The following is a 20,752-nucleotide window of genomic DNA, read 5'->3' on the forward strand; positions in this document are numbered from 1 at the left end:
TCGTTATTATAGAGTGACCTAATTGATGCCACGGTAGGTCGTTATTATAGAGTGACCTTATTGATGCCACGGTAGGTCGTTATTATAGAGTGACCTAATTGATGCCACGGTAGGTCGTTATTATAGAGTGACCTAATTGATGCCACGGTAGGTCGTTATTATAGAGTGACCTAATTGATGCCACGGTAGGTCGTTATTATAGAGTGACCTAATTGATGCCACGGTAGGTCGTTATTATAGAGTGACCTAATTGATGCCACGGTAGGTCGTTATTATAGAGTGACCTAATTGATGCCATGGTAGGTCGTTATTATAGAGTGACCTAATTGATGCCATGGTAGGTCGTTATTATAGAGTGACCTAATTGATGCCACGGTAGGTCGTTATTATAGAGTGACCTAATTGATGCCATGGTAGGTCGTTATTATAGAGTGACCTAATTGATAACACGGTAGGTCGTTATTTTAGAGTGACCTAATGATGACGATGTAACAGTAGGTCGTTATAATAGAGTGACCTTATTGATGCCACGGTAGGTCGTTATTATAGAGTGACCTAATTGATGCCACGGTAGGTCGTTATTATAGAGTGACCTAATTGATGCCACGGTAGGTCGTTATTATAGAGTGACCTAATTGATGCCACGGTAGGTCGTTATTATAGAGTGACCTAATTGATGCCATGGTAGGTCGTTATTATAGAGTGACCTAATTGATGCCACGGTAGGTCGTTATTATAGAGTGACCTAATTGATGCCACGGTAGGTCGTTATTAATAGAGGTGACCTAATTGATGCCACGGTAGGTCGTTATTATAGAGTGACCTAATTGATGCCACGGTAGGTCGTTATTATAGAGTGACCTAATTGATGCCACGGTAGGTCGTTATTATAGAGTGACCTAATTGATGCCATGGATGCCATGGTAGGTCGTTATTATAGAGTGACCTAATTGATGCCATGGTAGGTCGTTATTATAGAGTGACCTAATTGATGCCATGGTAGGTCGTTATTATAGAGTGACCTAATTGATGCCACGGTAGGTCGTTATTATAGAGTGACCTAATTGATGCCATGGTAGGTCGTTATTATAGAGTGACCTAATTGATGCCACGGTAGGTCGTTATTATAGAGTGACCTTATTGATGTAACAGTAGGTCGTTATTATAGAGTGACCTAATTGATGCCACGGTAGGTCGTTATTATAGAGTGACCTTATTGATGCCATGGTAGGTCGTTATTATAGAGTGACCTTATTGATGCCATGGTAGGTCGTTATTATAGAGTGACCTAATTGATGCCATGGTAGGTTCGTTATAATAGAGTACCTAATTGATGCCACGGTAGGTCGTTATTATAGAATTGACCTATTGATGCCACGGTAAGGTCGTTATTAATTATCGTTATAATAGAGTGACCTAATTGATGCCACGGTAGGTCGTTATTATAGAGTGACCTAATTGATGCCACGGTAGGTCGTTATTATAGAGTGACCTAATTGATGCCACGGTAGGTCGTTATTATAGAGTGACCTAATTGATGCCATGGTAGGTCGTTATTATAGAGTGACCTAATTGATGTAACAGTAGGTCGTTATTATAGAGTGACCTAATTGATGCCATGGTAGGTCGTTATTATAGAGTGACCTAATTGATGCCATGGTAGGTCGTTATTATAGAGTGACCTAATTGATGCCATGGTAGGTCGTTATTATAGAGTGACCTAATTGACACGGTAGGTCGTTATAATAGAGTGACCTAATTGATGCCACGGTAGGTCGTTATATTATAGAGTGACCTAATTGATGCCACGGTAGGTCGTTATTATAGAGTGACCTAATTGATGCCAGGTAGGTCGTTATAATAGAGTGACCTAATTGGTCATGGTAGGTCGTTATTATAGAGTGACCTAATTGATGCCATGGTAGGTCGTTATTATAGAGTGACCTAATTGATGCCACGGTAGGTCGTTATTATAGAGTGACCTAATTGATGCCATGGTAGGTCGTTATTATAGAGTGACCTAATTGATGCCATGGTAGGTCGTTATTATAGAGTGACCTAATTGATGCCACGGTAGGTCGTTATTATAGAGTGACCTAATTGATGTAACGGTAGGTCGTTATTATAGAGTGACCTAATTGATGACCTAATTGACAGTAGGTCGTTATTATAGAGTGACCTAATTGATGCCACGGTAGGTCGTTATATTATAGAGTGACCTAATTGATGTAACAGGTAGGTCGTTATATATAGAGTGACCTAATTGATGTAACAGGTAGGTCGTTATTATAGAGTGTGACCTAATTGATGCCACGGTAGGTCGTTATTATAGAGTGACCTAATTGATGTCACAGTAGGTCGTTATTATAGAGTGACCTAATTGATGTAACAGTAGGTCGTTATTATAGAGTGACCTAATTGATGTAACATGGTAGGTCGTTATTATAGAGTGACCTAATTGATGTAACAGTAGGTCGTTATTATAGAGTGACCTAATTGATGATGCCATGGTAGGTCGTTATTATAGAGTGACCTAATTGATGTAACAGTAGGTCGTTATTATAGAGTGACCTAATTGATGCCACGGTAGGTCGTTATTATAGAGTGACCTAATTGATGTAACAGTAGGTCGTTATAATAGAGTGACCTAATTGATGCCACGGTAGGTCGTTATTATAGAGTGACCTAATTGATGCCACGGTAGGTCGTTATTATAGAGTGACCTAATTGATGCCACGGTAGGTCGTTATATAGAGTGACCTAATTGATGCCACGGTAGGTCGTTATTATAGAGTGACCTAATTGATGCCATGGTAGGTCGTTATTATAGAGTGACCTAATTGTGATGCCACGGTAGGTCGTTATAATAGAGTGACCTAATTGATGCCATGGTAGGTCGTTATTATAGAGTGACCTAATTGATGCCACGGTAGGTCGTTATTATAGAGTGACCTAATTGATGCCACGGTAGGTCGTTATATAGAGTGACCTAATTGATGTCACGGTAGGTCGTTATTATAGATGTGACCTAATTGATGCCACAGTAGGCCGTTATTATAGAGTGACCTAATTGATGCCACGGTAGGTTCGTTATTATAGAGTGACCTAGTAGGCGTTTTTGATGACCTAATTGATGCCACGGTAGGTCGTTATTATAGAGTGACCTAATTGATGTAACAGTAGGCCGTTATATAGAGTGACCTAATTGATGCCACGGTAGGTCGTTATTATAGAGTGACCTAATTGATGTAACAGTAGGCCGTTATTATAGAGTGACATAATTGATGCCACGGAAGGTTGTTATTATAGAGTGACCTAATTGATGTAACAGTAGGCCGTTACTATAGAGTGACCTAATTGATGCCACGGTAGGTCGTTATTATAGAGTGACCATAATTGATGTAACGTTATATTATGGTCGTTAAAATGGTTCCCATACAATTATTATTATTGCTGTTGCATACAACAAACCATATAATGCAAGTATGAATTTCCATTATTTCTATTTGAGTTATTTGTAACATTCCATTTTAATCGGGTAATGGTTATAGCAAAGCCATTGGCTTTATAGTAATCCTGTCAATATCTTACTTTTTTCAGATCGTAATGGCGTGGCGTCAGTCTTATAGTCTTCAGAGCCTGGACGGCAAAGATCCAGGCAACCCACATACTGAAGCAACATCGCCTGTTGCCATAGAAGCAAATCAGCTTGGTAACGGAACTGTCGCGACGCTCTCTAAGGATGCTGAAAAGCGTCCTGACAACGAAGAGCATCAAACGGAAGTGGTATCAAATAAACGTCTTTTGATGAGATTTCTGCTTTTGGGGCTGATAATGATGTTCCTCATATATAGCAATTCACTGGCCCAACTCGTCAGTGTGCAGTATATATATGCTTCCATCCACAAGTCATCGTTTCCTAATGTAAGCTTTAGTACGAACGAGAGTGCGTGTCAGATCAACACTACCTCCCAGATGTACCGTGACCAACAGACGGTACAGAAGATGGCGGCCCAGATCAATATCTACATAGAATTGGCCAAGGGGATACCAGGGATATTTAGTATTTTCCTCTATGGTTCTCTGAGCGATAGGTACGGCAGAAAACCCATCCTCCTCATCGCCTTTACAGGGAACATGTTAAAATGTGTTCTGTGTACGTTAGCTACTTATCAAAAGTGGAATATCAATTATTTTATAATTTTCAACTTTATAGACGGTGTTGGAGGGGGTTGGGTGATGGCAATGTCTATTACCATGGCAATAGTCGCTGACGTCACAAAACCTGGCAAAACGAGAACATTTGTCATCGCCATGACAGAATTGTCACTGGGGTTCGGATTGCTCATTGGAGGTTTCACTTCCGGTTTCATCATTAAAGCAGAAGGATTCGACACCGCCTTGTTGATATCATCATGTTCTTCTCTCCTACCTATGCTATTGTTGTTTTTTGTACAAGAAACATTAAACAAAACAAAGGTATCACAAAGAAAATCAATCATCCAACTTGCCTTTGATATATACAAGTTTTACTTTAGGGATCGCGTTCTTTATGGCAAAAGGAAAGTCTTCTTAGTGTGTATGTTGATTTATTTCTTCATCATCCAGTCAGCGTTTGGTGCCAATGGAATAGAGACTTTGTATATGTTGAATTCGCCATTTTGCTGGAGTTCTGTAGATGTTGGACAATACATGACTGTTCGCGTTGGTCTGCCGTTCATCACTGGGATGCTGCTCTTTGGTCCTCTGCAGAGATGTTTAGACGAATCCCTGATAGCTGTTATAGCTACCGTATCCAACATGGCCGGCTTTACTATGGAGGCGTTTGCCTACAACAAGGTGATGCTCTACATGGGTGAGTACAAAGAAACTACTCTCACAAAACTTGTTGAGAGATTCAATAGCATAAAAAAAGGTAGAAGGATTGTTTATATTCCATGATTTTAAGATCTAGACCTCTCCACACCTTAAAACGTTCATAACAAGAGGTAGAAGGAAATTTTTCATGGTACTTTTATAATTTTCTTACTAATTATGATTTTTTGTACGTTTGTATTATTGCTATCCGGTTTACTGTTGATTTGTAGGACTTGCCCTACAATGACATCTAGTGGTGACCTCTTGAACCATTTCATTCATTCCCTATTAATTGAAAAATATTCCTTTGGACCGATCAGTAGTCATGGGAAGACTGTCTTCTGATTGGTAGAATACACAGAGTGTGTATAGAATACACAGAGTGTTATGTACTACACAGCACAATCTAGGTCAACTGTACCTTATCCCAGTACTCCCTTACTGTTGTGCCTGCTGGTGACTCCTTTGTCCAACTTACATAATCTCTGTTAATGATAATTCAAATTGGACTCACTATCTAAGGCTTATAGACCTGCGAGTACCTGAGAGTTATAAAGTAAACTAATCAGATGTTCTTTCTGTGTACCTTATAATAATGTGTTTAAATACTTGTTAAAAACAGATCTTAGGTAAAGGCAATATATATAATTTATAAGGCTGCCCTCATGTGTGCATGGTTTTACAAGACACAAGAGTATAGGATAAAAACTCATTTTTAATGAACACTTTTGTTTTCTTTTGTAATTTTAAAATAATTTATTTCATGTAGGCACTTTACTTACGAAAATGTCATACAAAATATGTATTTTCTGTGATCAGTTGAATGTTCTTGAAATAATTAATATCAAAGTCTTTATAATATGGTTTATATATTATGATTTTGGAAATTCATTTGATTTCATTCTATTTTTCTGTTTCCGCTGCGTTGTATTTGCAGTACTTTGAGTACTTTGATTTTTTCTGTGAAACAAATTGGGGGAAAGGCTCGTATGAACAATTTCAACTAAACTAGCCTGTAACCATGTGTACTTGTCATTTCTGATTTCGTTTTAGTTCCCGCGCTGAGCTTCGCTAGGACCATGGCGGTACCGGTCGTTCGAGGCATAATGTCACGTCTGACACCACAAGATAAACAGGGTGAGGAATACAAAGACAGACAAATCGATTCAGTCATACAATTACGTTCTCGCTGTCAAAATTGTTACTAATTATATAATTACGGTAATTTCAGGTTGTATGTTTGCTGGGGTGGCTATCGTGGAGACAGTATGTACCTTATATGGTAGTGTGGTGTCCACTGCTATATACGGACGGACCGTTGGTGTGTTCCGGGGTGCTGCATTCCTAGTACTGTCCGGATACCTATTTCTAGCGTTTCTGTTATCCATGTAAGCTATACCATTAAAACATATAATTATGTCGATAACCATATCTTCTACATCCAATACATAGTCTAGTACCTGTATATGTTTCTATTAGTCCGGTGGCTTATGTCGGGTTTTGGGGGTTCCGTGGGCTCTTCTTGATGAAGTTTGACACCATACACCAAAATGTTCAGTAGGTCATCCTCTTTCGGAAAAATGTTGGTGTCAATTTTTTTGACCGTGTCATGAGGTCAAAGTTATGGGTCAAAGGTCATATGGTCAAATATGCAATAATACCTCCTTTGGCAGCCAGAACTTCATGTTAAAAGGTAGATAACATTTTAATTCCTATTACTTTAGCATTAAGTCTGCTAATTATGTATAGTGGAATGTTTTATAATACTTTTAGATAAAAAAAATTAAAAAAAATAAAATTTTGGTCATTTTAGGGAAAACTGAGATCAAATTAAATATCAGTCATGATCTTAGCAATACACATAAATAGTTAATAAATAGTATTATATCGGTCTTTCCCCCAAAATGATTTCATAAATGTTTTTATGTTAGCTCAGACATATTGAACAAACTTCAGAATTATCAAAATGGCCTTTTGAAAATATGATGTAATCAAAACATTGCTATACCCCACCCCCATCACGCACAACAAAGATTTCAGTGGCAAGGAGGGGGGAGTATATTGAATTGACTTGCCTGTCTGTCTTTCTGTCTTTCACAAGAAAAATGTTTTCAAGTAACTCTTTCTTAACTGATAGATAACTTCATTGAAACTTGGCAGCAATGTTGAGGACCATGTGTAGATGTGCACGCATGTTTTCGGTTGCCATTATGTTGGTTGCCATGGTAACTAGGTCAATATACACACAGGTCTTTTGTTGAAAAAAAACAACCAAACAACATAACTCCGGACAATTTTTGAAATACTGGGCCAATATCAATTTATCTTCACAGTAATGTAGAAGAGCAAGTGCAGATGAGCAAGCAGGTTTGCATTTGGTGAAAGAATGGTTGCTATGGTAACCTGGTCACTATACACACGTTTTGTAAAATGGCCAATAACTCATTAGTTGTTTTATCAACTATGTTTAAACTTTGTCAATTTTTGTAACTTATATATGTCTATAATGTGACATATCACATCCTTCAATAGCGATTACCATGGACATATAAACAATAGATGAACATTTGGTTGCCATGGTTTCAATTCGTTTTCACTGGTAAATAATATTTAACAATATTTGTCAATTGTTCGATCATGCGGTTGAATCAAGGTTTTCAAGATTACAGAGATTACATCATGGTCAAATATGCAATAATTGGGCTTTGGTAACCTGAAACTCAAGTTTAAAAGTAAAATACCTTTTATTCTTTTTGCATGTGCACAAATAAACTTGTAAGAGAATGTTTCAATATATGTTTAGAGAAATGAGTTCATAAAACATTTTTATAAGGATAATTTTGGGTTATTTTACGGGGAACTGGAACTATGATTTGTGTTCTATTTTTATCTGTCAACTATTTGAAACTCTTTTTAGAAAATCGACATGCCAGTATTCTTTGCACAGTATCATAATGGTAACAACACTAAATATGCATATGGATATATCCCGTCAGGTGCAGCGGCACACAATGTCATCACAGGCACTAGAGTTCCATTTTCTGCGATAGTTTCAGGGTTTGATATAGCCCGAGATACTCTGGCCCTGACACAAGACTTAGACATTATGACAGATAGATGTCTGGTGTAGAGATACTCTGGCCCTGACACCAGACTTAGACATTATGACCGATAGATGTCTGGTGTAGAGATACTCTGGCCCTGACACCAGACTTAGACATTATGACAGATAGATGTCTGGTGTAGAGTCAGAGTGCAGTGCTATATCAAAAGGTGGAACTCGCCGACACCGTTTGGTATCGGGCCAGGTCAGCTCCGATTGAGACTGCTTACAAAACATTACCACCGAGAAGCGTCACTTAACTTGGTCTTTTCAACAAATGAATAATTTATCTACCCACAGCAATCCATTTTATCATGCATGCACGTTATGATATGTCAATACAGTAGTTTCCTTTAAATCTTCCTCCTCGTCGTCGCCATTTTCTCATAGCATGTAAATCGCCTCTAATCTCGACAGATTGCTATATTTGGGTAGATAAATTATTCATTTGTTGAAAAGAACGAAGTAAGTGACGCTTCTCGGATGTCAGTCTGAATGGGAGATGACCTGGCCCGATACCAAACGGTGTCGGCGAGTTCCACCTATTGATATAGCACTGCGCACTGGCCCTACACCAGACATCTATCTGTCATAATGTCTAAGTCTGGTGTCAGGGCCAAAAGTATCTCGGGCTAGGTTTGATAAGGTATAAAATCAGTTACTAGGGAGGCTAAATTTTGACAAAATTCTAAACAAATCACCTGTATTTTTTTTTTTTTTTTTTTTTTTTTTGTAATGGATTTGATGATCAGATTGATTTCTTTTTTTGGTAATTGTTTTATTTTTTCCAACAGCAGTAATATATACAGACAAAAACAGTTTAATTAATTATTTTTAAATTATATAGCTTATCATATTCCTTCTAATCATGCACATTATTTTTTATCATCATTATCATTCTCACCAGATTTTCATTCACATTTAAAAGTTCATCCTCATCAGTCACAATTGGTCCTCATCAACACTCAAAATTACCATTCTCATAAGTTATAGCCATTCATCGTCACTTTCACCAATCAAATCATTTCATCATTTACATTTACTCATAATTTTTACAGTAATTCATCATTTTCATCACTCATCCTCATCATCATGGCCATCCATCATCAATGCTGTAATCATTCATCATCATCCTTATAATCTTTATTATCATCTCATCATCATTATCATTCATCATCATTATCATTCATCATCCTTATCATTCATATCATCATTATCATTTCATCATCATTATCATTCATCAGCATCATCATATATAACTCATCCTCATTTTCATAATCACTCATCATTATCATAGGTCCTTTCAAATCTTCCTTAAGTAATATTAATGATCATAATTAATTAACTAAACATAATTGAGCTGTTGTTATAAATAAAGGCATCACACAACATTCATACCACTTACACCACATACACGCACCTACTCGCACATATATATATTCTATTTTTCTCACAAACAAGAAAAGTCCTCACTTACATACTCATCTTTACACACATACATACACATTAGAAGAAACAAGAAAAGGAAAAGAAAAATAAAGTAGTAAACAATAAATTGAGAAAGAAAGGAAGAGAACAGAGATAAAAGAGAAAGAGACTGGGCTAGAGACAAAAAAAAAAAAAAAAATTTTTTTTTTCCATTAATGTGGCATTTATGCTCGGTGAACATGAGTTCTGCTTGGAATTGTTAAGACGTATGTGTCACAATTTTAAGAATACTTAGATAAAATAGAATAAAAAGATCAATAATATCAAGCTTATGAATATGCCTGCCCTTATATATTACAATTATGCAATAATATGTACCGGTATAAGTATATATTCATACAAAAAAAGAATATACAAGAAATCAATGTGCTTATAATTTCATGAGTTTTTCCCATTTCCTCCATTCATTTTTACATTTCTGATGATGTGCAGTTTCACCATTGCTGCAAGCAATATGTATTTGAGAAGTATAATGCTCATGGATTAAATTAATAAGTGTATGTGGATTTAAAGCTTTATGTAGACATCTTGTTTTATATATGTAAAATTTTATTATGATTAAAATTTCATTATCTAGTCTATTTGTTGGAGAAGGTCTATCATTCAGACACATACCAAAAAGAAAACTTGGCTTACTATATTGAAATGGGATATACAAAGCATCTAAAAGTGTCTCTATAGTTTACAAAAATCTCTGAGTCTCCCTGCATTCCCATAAAATATTAACAATATTCTCAAGGTTTTCAAGATTACAGAGATTACATATTGGATTATTAACTAATCCTACTTTATATAAAAATGAGTTTGTTGTTAAAACATTTTGAACTACCCTGTATTGAAACCATTGTAGCTTTGTGTTGTTAGTAACCTTGAAAGGATTGTTATATATTTTGTCCCAATTTAATTCAATTTCATCAAATAGATACTCCCATTTCCTTCTACCAGGTGAAATAAAATCACCATTCATGACCATAATCTTATAGAAATATTTTGTCCCTTTTAGGCTATTTATAAAACTTAGTAAATTATTAGGAATAATTGGATAAAATACTTCATGATTTTCAAAATTTAGCCTACTTAAAAATGTTTTAACAGATGAAACAAGACCTTGAAATTGAAGAAAATTTGTATTGGTGTTAAATTTTTCTGTAAATTCTTGAAAGGTATAGAAGGAGCATGTTACATAATCTTTTATCAAATCATTGATTATTGTCACTCCTTTTCCATACCAGGACTTATAAAACACTACTCCTCCTCCAACAATAATAGATTTATTATACCAGATTGGCCTTGTCAACACACCCGTTAGATTGTCCACATTTTCCTTACTTCCATTTATATCATTAAAATTTTCCCATGCTTTGAAAACATCTTTCCAGAATTTATTATTACATTTCTTTCGACATTTCTCAATATATACATTACCACATGTTGACAGCATTTTAAAATCTGTGTGCGAGTTAAAAATAATTTGCCACTTGCATGTTTTTTTCAGTAAGCGGCTTATCCAACCAAGTTTCAAAGAATCAACAAACAATTTTATATTCATCATTTTCAATCCGCCTTTGCTATAATCTTGTGTTATGATATCCCTCTTTATTTTGTCTACTTTGCTGTTCCATAAAAAGTTAAAAAGAATTGAGTTGAGCTCTTGAAAAAAAGTTTCACTAGGGTTTGGTAAAGAGGTAAATAAATGGTTAAATTGAGGTATAAACAAAGACTTAATTAGGGTTATTCTTCCAATAGGTGTAAGTATTCTTCTATTCCATGACTTTATTAATGCCTTTAATTTTATTAATTTCTTATCAAAATTTAATTTGGGAATCTCATGTAGATTTACACTGAACTCAATTCCTAACAAATTAAATTTAGTTTTTCCCCACTGTAAATTTAGTTCCGGTAGAAAGGCCTCATTACTGTAAGTCTTGCTCCCAATCCAAATGACCTGTGTTTTATCAACATTTAGTTTTAAACCAGAGATTCTTGCAAAAGTTTTTAATTCATTAATAGATTCTTGAAGCAATAATCCTGAACCATTCAGTATAAGCGTAGTGTCATCACTATACTGAGAAATTAGGATAGGCAAATTACCTACTTCAATTCCTTTAATATTTTTATTGTTTCTTAATCTGATACCCTTTTAATTTGGAGAAACGGTGACAGGTTACCCCCCTGATTTACAGTTGCCGTAATGTTAGTATTAAACAACTTAATCCATTTTTGAATATCTGGACCAAAATTGAAATATCTAAGGACTTCATCTATAAATTTCCAAGACACAGAATCAAAGGCTTTTCCAAAATCTAACATAAGTAACATACCTGGAATATATTTTTCATCTGCAAACTGCATTATATCATACACTAATCTTGTATTTTCCCCATTGTAACGACCCGAAAGAAATCCTGTTTGATCCTCAAAAATTAACTTATCTAACACGTTTTTAATTCTATTCGCAATACATCCTGAAGCTATGTTATAGACTATGTTTAAATGAGTGATAGGTCTCCAATTTCTAAAAACTGTCTAGGCTTATCTCCCTTGGGAATACAGACGATAACCCCTTGTCTTTTGGGTTATAGACAATTTATCATTTATATAACCATAATTAATAGACCTGACAATAAATACTCCTAGTTGCTTCCAAAAACATTTAAAAAATTCGGCTGTGTAACCATCTGTGCCAGGACTTTTATTATTTTTCATTTTTTTAGTGTTGTAGCTGCCTCTTCTAAAGTGATAATCCCCTCTAAATCTAAAGACTCTGAATCATTTAATTTTTTGACATCATATATATCTAAGTACTCTGTTAGATTAAAATCACCTATGTCATAATTATCGTCATAAAGTTTTTCATAGTAAGAATGAACCTCTTTCAGAATAGAATCTTGATCTGTTAGAATAGCACAATTATCTTTTTCAATTCGAGGTATCTTTTTCAATTCGAGGTATTATCTTTGAAACAAAATTCCTATTCTCTAGACTTAAAAAATATTTTGTTGGTTTCTCACCTTCTTCTTGCCATCTTGCTCTAGATCGAATGACACTTCCTGTAATTTTATTTACTCGTAATATTTCTAACTGCCTTTTTTTATCCTCTAATACTTCCACATTTACATGCTCTTGTTCTTCTAGGTTTTGAATAATTTTCTTAAGATTATCTTCATTCAAATTTAGCTGTTTCTTTTTAAAAGATGAATAAGAGATACTTTTACCCCTTATTTCCATTAGCAGAGTTTCAAAGAAAAGTTGGTCATTAATAACAAATTGAATATCTGTATCAGGAACACTACTAATGTTGTTCCTATCATAGACTGGTAAACAGTACTGACTTTTGGTATCAACAATAATATTCTTAACAATTTTGAGATATTCTTCATCATATAATAGTGAGGAATTGAATTTCCAGAGCCCCTTGCATCGTTTAAATTCATTGAAATTTAAATTAATCATGGGAAAAGAATGATCAGATCTATAACCTGCTTCTATAGTTGCATTGGCCACACTTGGTAACAAGTTTTCAGATAAAAGGTAAAAGTCCAATCTAGCTTGTTTTAAAGGGTTTTTTTTTCTCCAAGTGAAGCGTCTAGACTCTGGGTGTAGATCCCTATAAATATCAACCAGTGAATAATTCTCAATAATTTCTAAAATCTTCTCCCTTGCCTTTGGGTTATTAATATTTCATAACTACTATCATAATCTAAATCTGGGTTGATGACTAGATTAATATCACCACATATAATGTACTTATCATTACCAAAATCTTCTAAAGTATTTGTTATAGAGTCATAAAAAGTAGATGAGTCAGTATTTGGCCCATATAACGTAATTAAAGTAATTATATAGCCATCTACAATTGAATAAAGGGCTAAGAAATTTCCCGATAAATCTTTTCGTTCTTTAATAGCTTTCACCTCAACCTTATTATTCAATAAAATAGCAACTCCCCTTGAGTTGAATCTGAATGAACTGAAGTGACAATCACAGCCCCATTCACTTCTAATAGTATTTTGACATTCTTCGGTAAAATGGGCGAAAAAAATTATCCCCGAGTCCCTGGCAGTTCACCGACAAAATTGATACACACTCCATCATCTAATACTGTAATTAACTACAGAAATTATGACATCTAGCCCATGAAAGGAAGAGGGAAAGAAAAGCAAGAAAAAAGAAGAGTAAAACATATCAAATTGGTCAAGATTAAGCACTACTGTTGACTCACGCATTCCAAAATCACCTGTATTAGGGCTATCACCATATGTAATATATGTATATCTTTGTAAATGGCACCTTATTTCAATATTTTGGCATAATACATATGAAATATTGTAAAAACATGTTAAAATCCTTTTCTTGAAAGAAATGAAAAAGAGCATATTTTGACTGATAATTAAAGAAATGGATGCCTGAATACTGATTTTTATTTCATGAGGTTTTAGCATAGATATATGTCATATCACTGATATGATGTCAACACCAAAAAAGAGTTCCGTTTCCAAGAAATTTACCTTTGTAAAAGTCTGATTTTTGTAGTCGAAATTGGTTTTCGGTTGCTAGGGTATAAAATCAGTTGCTAGGGGGGTTTAATTTTGATAAATTTCTAAATAAATCGCCTGTAATGGGGCAATCATCCATATGTAATATACATTTGTAAATTTCGCACCTAATTTTCAATATTTGGGCGTAATATATATCAAATAGGGGGAAAATCATGCTAAAATCCTTTTTAAAAAGTTATGAAAACAGCATATTTTGATTGGTAATTTGACGAAAAATGGATACCTGACTACGGATTTTTATTTTAAGATTTTTAGCGCAGATATATGCCATAACATTGTTATGGTGTTCAATATCAACTATGGTTGTGTTTCTAAGAAATTGACTTTTGAAAAAGTCTGTTTTTTGTGGTCGAAATGAAGATTGGTTTTCGGTTGCTAGGGTATAAAATCAGTTGCTAGCGGGGTTTAGTTTTGATAAATTTCTAAATAAATCGACTGTAATGGGGCAATCATCCATATGTTATATATATTTGTAAATTTGGCATCTAATTTTAAATATTTTGGCGTAATATATATCAAATATGGGAAAAAAATCATGCTAATATCCTTTTTAAAAAGTTATGAAAACAGCATATTTTGATTGGTAATTTGACGAAAAATGGATGCCTGATTACGGGTTTTTGTTTTAAGATTTTTAGCGCAGACATATGCCATAACATTGATATGATGTTGAATACCAACTATGATTGCGTTTCCAAGAAATTTACTTCTGAAAAAGTTGCTAGGGGGTTTAATTTTGATAATTTTCTAAACAAATCTTATTTAATTGGGGTTTCATCCATGTTATATATTTTTGTACATTTGGTACTTAATTCTCAATATTTTGCCGTAATATATGTAAGCATTGATGTCACTATTTTTAATTTCATTTGGGTATGATAGAAACTAGCTAGTATGACATTTGACCTTAACTCCATCTGACCTTTTTAAACAAAATTTCCCATTATGAACTAACAAAAACGTCTATAGTAAATAAATGAAACATGGCATATATTGAAGAAGAAAAATCAAGTTAGACGCTCTAAAAGTCAAAATATAATCTCACTCCCGCCAGTTTTTTTTCCGTTTTACAGCTTATTAACCATTTGGCATTTGACCCTTGACCTTGACCCCTCCACATGGTCAAAAAAATTGACACCATCATTTTTAAAAAGATGGTGGCCTACTGAACATTTTGATATATGGTGTCAAACTTCATCACGAAAAGCCAACGGAATTACATAAGCCACCAGACTATATGTTCTGATCACCATTTGAAATAACGACAACATCAATAGTATATATCCAGTTATGGGTAGTGACATAGGCTTTTTAATTAACATGCAAAATGTATAGGTTAAACTTTGAAAGTCTGTTTCTATTATCATAATAACAATTATTTCAAACATTACATGTGTGACTAGTTATGAGCTTTTTACCTTGTTTTAACGATGGAATCAACTGACGTTTGTGAATTTTCTTTTAGTGTACTCTATAGACTCAACAGACGACTGAAATCTGTGAAGTAAGACACCAGTATCTAACAACACTGATTGGGGACATCAGAAGTAAGACACCAGTATCTAACAACACTGATTGGGGACATCAGAAGTAAGACACCAGTATCTAACAACACTGATTGGGGACATCAGAAGTAAGACACCAGTATCTAACAACACTGATTGGGGACATCAGAAGTAAGACACCAGTATCTAACAACACTGATTGGGAGCATCAGAAGTAAGACACCAGTATCTAACAACACTGATTGGGGACATCAGAAGTAAGACACCAGTATCTAACAACACTGATTGGGGACATCAGAAGTAAGACACCAGTATCTAACAACACTGATTGGGGACATCAGAAGTAAGACACCAGTATCTAACAACACTGATTGGGGACATCAGAAGTAAGACACCAGTATCTAACAACACTGATTGGGGACATCAGAAGTAAGACACCAGTATCTAACAACACTGATTGGGGACATCAGAAGTAAGACACCAGTATCTAACAACACTGATTGGGGACATCAGAAGTAAGACACCAGTATCTAACAACACTGATTGGGAGCATCAGAAGTAAGACACCAGTATCTAACAACACTGATTGGGGACATCAGAAGTAAGACACCAGTATCTAACAACACTGATTGGGAGCATCAGAAGTAAGACACCAGTATCTAACAACACTGATTGGGGACATCAGAAGTAAGACACCAGTATCTAACAACGCTGATTGGGAGCATCAGAAGTAAGACACCAGTATCTAACAACGCTGATTAACAACTACATCTTACTCTATGGATTAACAACTACATCTTACTCTATGGATTAACAACTACATCTTACTCTATGGATTAACAACTACATCTTACTCTATGGATTAACAACTACATCTTACTCTATGGATTAACAACTACATCTTACTCTATGGATTAACAACTACATCTTACTCTATGGATTAACAACTACGTCTTACTCTATGGATTAACAACTACGTCTTACTCTATGGATTAACAACTACATCTTACTCTATGGATTAACAACTACGTCTTACTCTATGGATTAACAACTACATCTTACTCTATGGATTAACAACTACATCTTACTCTATGGATTAACAACTACATCTTACTCTATGGATTAACAACTACATCTTACTCTATGGATTAACAACTACATCTTACTCTATGGATTAACAACTACATCTTACTCTATGGATTAACAACTACATCTTACTCTATGGATTAACAACTACATCTTACTCTATGGATTAACAACTACATCTTACTCTATGGATTAACAACTACATCTTACTCTATGGATTAACAACTACATCTTACTCTATGGATTAACAACTACGTCTTACTCTATGGATTAACAACTACATCTTACTCTATGGATTAACAACTACATCTTACTCTATGGATTAACAACTACATCTTACTCTATGGATTAACAACTACATCTTACTCTATGGATTAACAACTACATCTTACTCTATGGATTAACAACTACATCTTACTCTATGATTAACAACTACATCTTACTCTATGGATTAACAACTACATCTTACTCTATGGATTAACAACTACATCTTACTCTATGGATTAACAACTACATCTTACTCTATGGATTACCAACTACATCTTACTCTATGGATTAACAACTACACATCTACATCTTACTCTATGGATTAAACAACTACATCTTACTCTATGGATTAACAACTACATCTTACTCTATGGATTAACAACTACGTCTTACTCTATGGATTAACAACTGCATCTTACTCTATGGATTAACAACTACATCTTACTCTATGGATTAACAACTACATCTTACTCTATGGATTAACAACTACATCACTTACTCTATGGATTAACAACTACATCTTACTCTATGGATTAACAACTACATCTTACTCTATGGATTAACAACTACATCTTACTCTATGGATTAACAACTACATCTTACTCTATGGATTAACAACTACATCTTACTCTATGGATTAACAACTACATCTTACTCTATGGATTAACAACTCTAACTACTCTTACTCTATGGATTACCAACTACATCTTACTCTATGGATTACTCTTACTCTGAACTACATCTTACTCTATGGATTAACAACTACATCTTACTCTATGGATTAACAACTACATCTTACTCTATGGATTAACAACTACATCTTACTCTATGGATTAACAACTACATCTTACTCTATGGATTAACAACTACATCTTACTCTATGGATTAACAACTACATCTTACTCTATGGATTAACAACTACATCTTACTCTATGGATTAACAACTACATCTTACTCTATGGATTAACAACTACATCTTACTCTATGGATTAACAACTACATCTTACTCTATGGATTAACAACTACATCTTACTCTATGGATTAACAACTACTTTACCAAAAACTACATCTTACTCTATGGATTAACAACTACATCTTACTCTATGGATTACCAACTACATCTTACTCTATGGATTAACAACTACATCTTACTCTATGGATTAACAACTACATCTTACTCTATGGATTAACAACTACATCTTACTCTATGGATTAACAACTACATCTTACTCTATGGATTAACAACTACATCTTACTCTATGGATTACCAACTACATCTTACTCTATGGATTAACAACTACATCTTACTCTATGGATTAACAACTACATCTTACTCTATGGATTAACAACTACATCTTACTCTATGGATTAACAACTACATCTTACTCTATGGATTACCAACTACATCTTACTCTATGGATTACAACTACATCTTACTCTATGGATTAACAACTACATCTTACTCTATGGATTAACAACTACATCTTACTCTATGGATTAACAACTACATCTTACTCTATGGATTAACAACTACATCTTACTCTATGGATTAACAACTACATCTTACTCTATGGATTAACAACTACATCTTACTCTATGGATTAACAACTACATCTTACTCTATGGATTAACAACTACATCTTACTCTATGGATTAACAACTACATCTTACTCTATGGATTAACAACTACATCTTACTCTATGGATTAACAACTACATCTTACTCTATGGATTAACAACTACATCTTACTCTATGGATTAACAACTACATCTTACTCTATGGATTAACAACTACATCTTACTCTATGGATTAACAACTACATCTTACTCTATGGATTAACAACTACATCTTACTCTATGGATTAACAACTACATCTTACTCTATGGATTAACAACTACATCTTTACTCTATGGATTAACAAACTAATCTACTCTATGGATTAACAACTCTCTTACTCTAGGGAAAACCTATATAATAAACTATACTTTCCTATGGAAAACCTATATAATAAATATACTTCCTAGGAAAACCTATATAATAAATATAACTTTCCTAGGGAAAACCTATATAATAAATATACTTTCCTAGGGAAAACCTATATAATAAATTACTTTCTAGGAAAACCTATATAATAAATATACTTTCCTAGGGAAAACCTATATAATAAATATACTTTCCTAGGGAAAACCTATATAATAAATATACTTTCCTAGGGAAAACCTATATAATAAATATACTTTCCTAGGGAAAACCTATATAATAAATATACTTTCCTAGGGAAAACCTATATAATAAATATACTTTCCTATAGGGAAAACCTATATAATAAAATATACTTTCCTAGGGAAAACCTATATAATAAATGTACTTTCCTAGGGAAAACCTATATAATAAATATACTTTCCTAGGGAAAACCTATATAAAAATATACTTTCCTAGGGAAAACCTATATAATAAATATACTTTCCTAGGGAAAACCTATATAATAAATATACTTTCCTAGGGAAAACCTATATAATAAATATACTTTCCTAGGGAAAACCTATATAAAAAATGTACTTTCCTAGGGAAAACCTATATAATAAATATTTTCTAGGGAAAACCTATTAAAATATACTTTCCTAGGGAAAACCTATATAATAAATGTACTTTCCTAGGGAAAACCTATATAATAAATATACTTTCCTAGGGAAAAACCTATATAATAAATGTACTTTCCTAGGGAAAACCTATATAATAAAATATACTTTCCTAGGGAAAACCTATATAATAATATATACTTTCCTAGGGAAAACCTATATAATAAATATACTTTCCAGGGAAAACCTATATAATAAATATACTTTCTAATAGGAAAAAACCTATATAATAAATATACTTTCCTAGGGAAAACCTATATAATAAATATACTTTCCTAGGGAAAACCTATATAATAAATATACTTTCCTAGGGAAAACCTATATAATAAATATACTTTCCTAGGGAAAACCTATATAATAAATATACTTTCCTAGGGAAAACCTATATAATAAATATACTTTCCTAGGGAAAACCTATATAATAAATATACTTTCCTAGGAAAACCTATATAATAAATTACTTTCCTAGGAAAACCTATATAATAAATGTACTTTCCTAGGGAAAACCTATATAATAAATGTACTTTCCTAGGGAAAACCTATATAATAAATGTACTTTCCTAGGGAAAACCTATATAATAAATGTACTTTCCTAGGGAAAACTATATATAATAAATGTACTTTCCTAGGGAAAACCTATATAATAAATGTACTTTCCTAGGGAAAACCTATATAATAAATGTACTTTCCTAGGGAAAACCTATATAATAAATGTACTTTCCTAGGGAAAACCTATATAATAAATGTACTTTCCTAGGGAAAACCTATATAATAAATGTACTTTCCTAGGGAAAACCTATATAATAAATGTACTTTCCTAGGGAAAACCTATATAATAAATGTACTTTCCTAGGGAAAACCTATATAATAAATATACTTTCCTAGGGAAAACCTATATAATAAATATACTTTCCTAGGGAAAACCTATATAATAAATATACTTTCCTAGGGAAAACCTATATAATAAATGTACTTTCCTAGGGAAAACCTATATAATAAATATACTTTCCTAGGGAAAACCTATATAATAAATGTACTTTCCTAGGGAAAACCTATATAATAAATGTACTTTCCTAGGGAAAACCTATATAATAAATATACTTTCCTAGGGAAAACCTATATAATAAATATACTTTCCTAGGGAAAACCTATATAATAAATGTACTTTCCTAGGGAAAACCTATATAATAAATATACTTTCCTAGGGAAAACCTATATAATAAATGTACTTTCCTAGGGAAAACCTAT

General features: G+C 33.6%; 1 protein-coding gene across 1 annotated transcript; it reads left to right on the plus strand.

The window, feature by feature from the left end:
* Nucleotides 1-3,605: 3,605 nt before the first annotated feature.
* On the plus strand, nucleotides 3,606-17,156 carry LOC138319405 (lysosomal proton-coupled steroid conjugate and bile acid symporter SLC46A3-like). The gene is made up of 4 exons (XM_069262519.1): nucleotides 3,606-4,855; nucleotides 5,911-5,994; nucleotides 6,089-6,245; nucleotides 15,473-17,156. Exons 1-4 carry the CDS (start codon nucleotides 3,607-3,609, stop codon nucleotides 15,513-15,515), a joined length of 1,533 nt encoding a protein of 510 aa, XP_069118620.1. The 5' UTR covers nucleotide 3,606; the 3' UTR covers nucleotides 15,516-17,156.
* The last annotated feature ends 3,596 nt before the right edge of the window (nucleotides 17,157-20,752 follow it).

The sequence above is a fragment of the Argopecten irradians genome, chromosome 3 (genome assembly GCF_041381155.1).
Source record: "Argopecten irradians isolate NY chromosome 3, Ai_NY, whole genome shotgun sequence".
NCBI lineage: Eukaryota > Metazoa > Mollusca > Bivalvia > Pectinida > Pectinidae > Argopecten > Argopecten irradians.

Bases quoted from the DNA above. Each gene is read 5' to 3' on its own strand.
- LOC138319405 (XM_069262519.1), top strand. From the start codon at position 3,607: ATGGCGTGGCGTCAGTCTTATAGTCTTCAGAGCCTGGACGGCAAAGAT. The intron at 5,995-6,088 runs GTGAGGAATACA...CGGTAATTTCAG, and splicing joins GACACCACAAGATAAACAGG to GTTGTATGTTTGCTGGGGTG. The intron at 6,246-15,472 runs GTAAGCTATACC...ATTTTCTTTTAG, and splicing joins CTAGCGTTTCTGTTATCCAT to TGTACTCTATAGACTCAACA.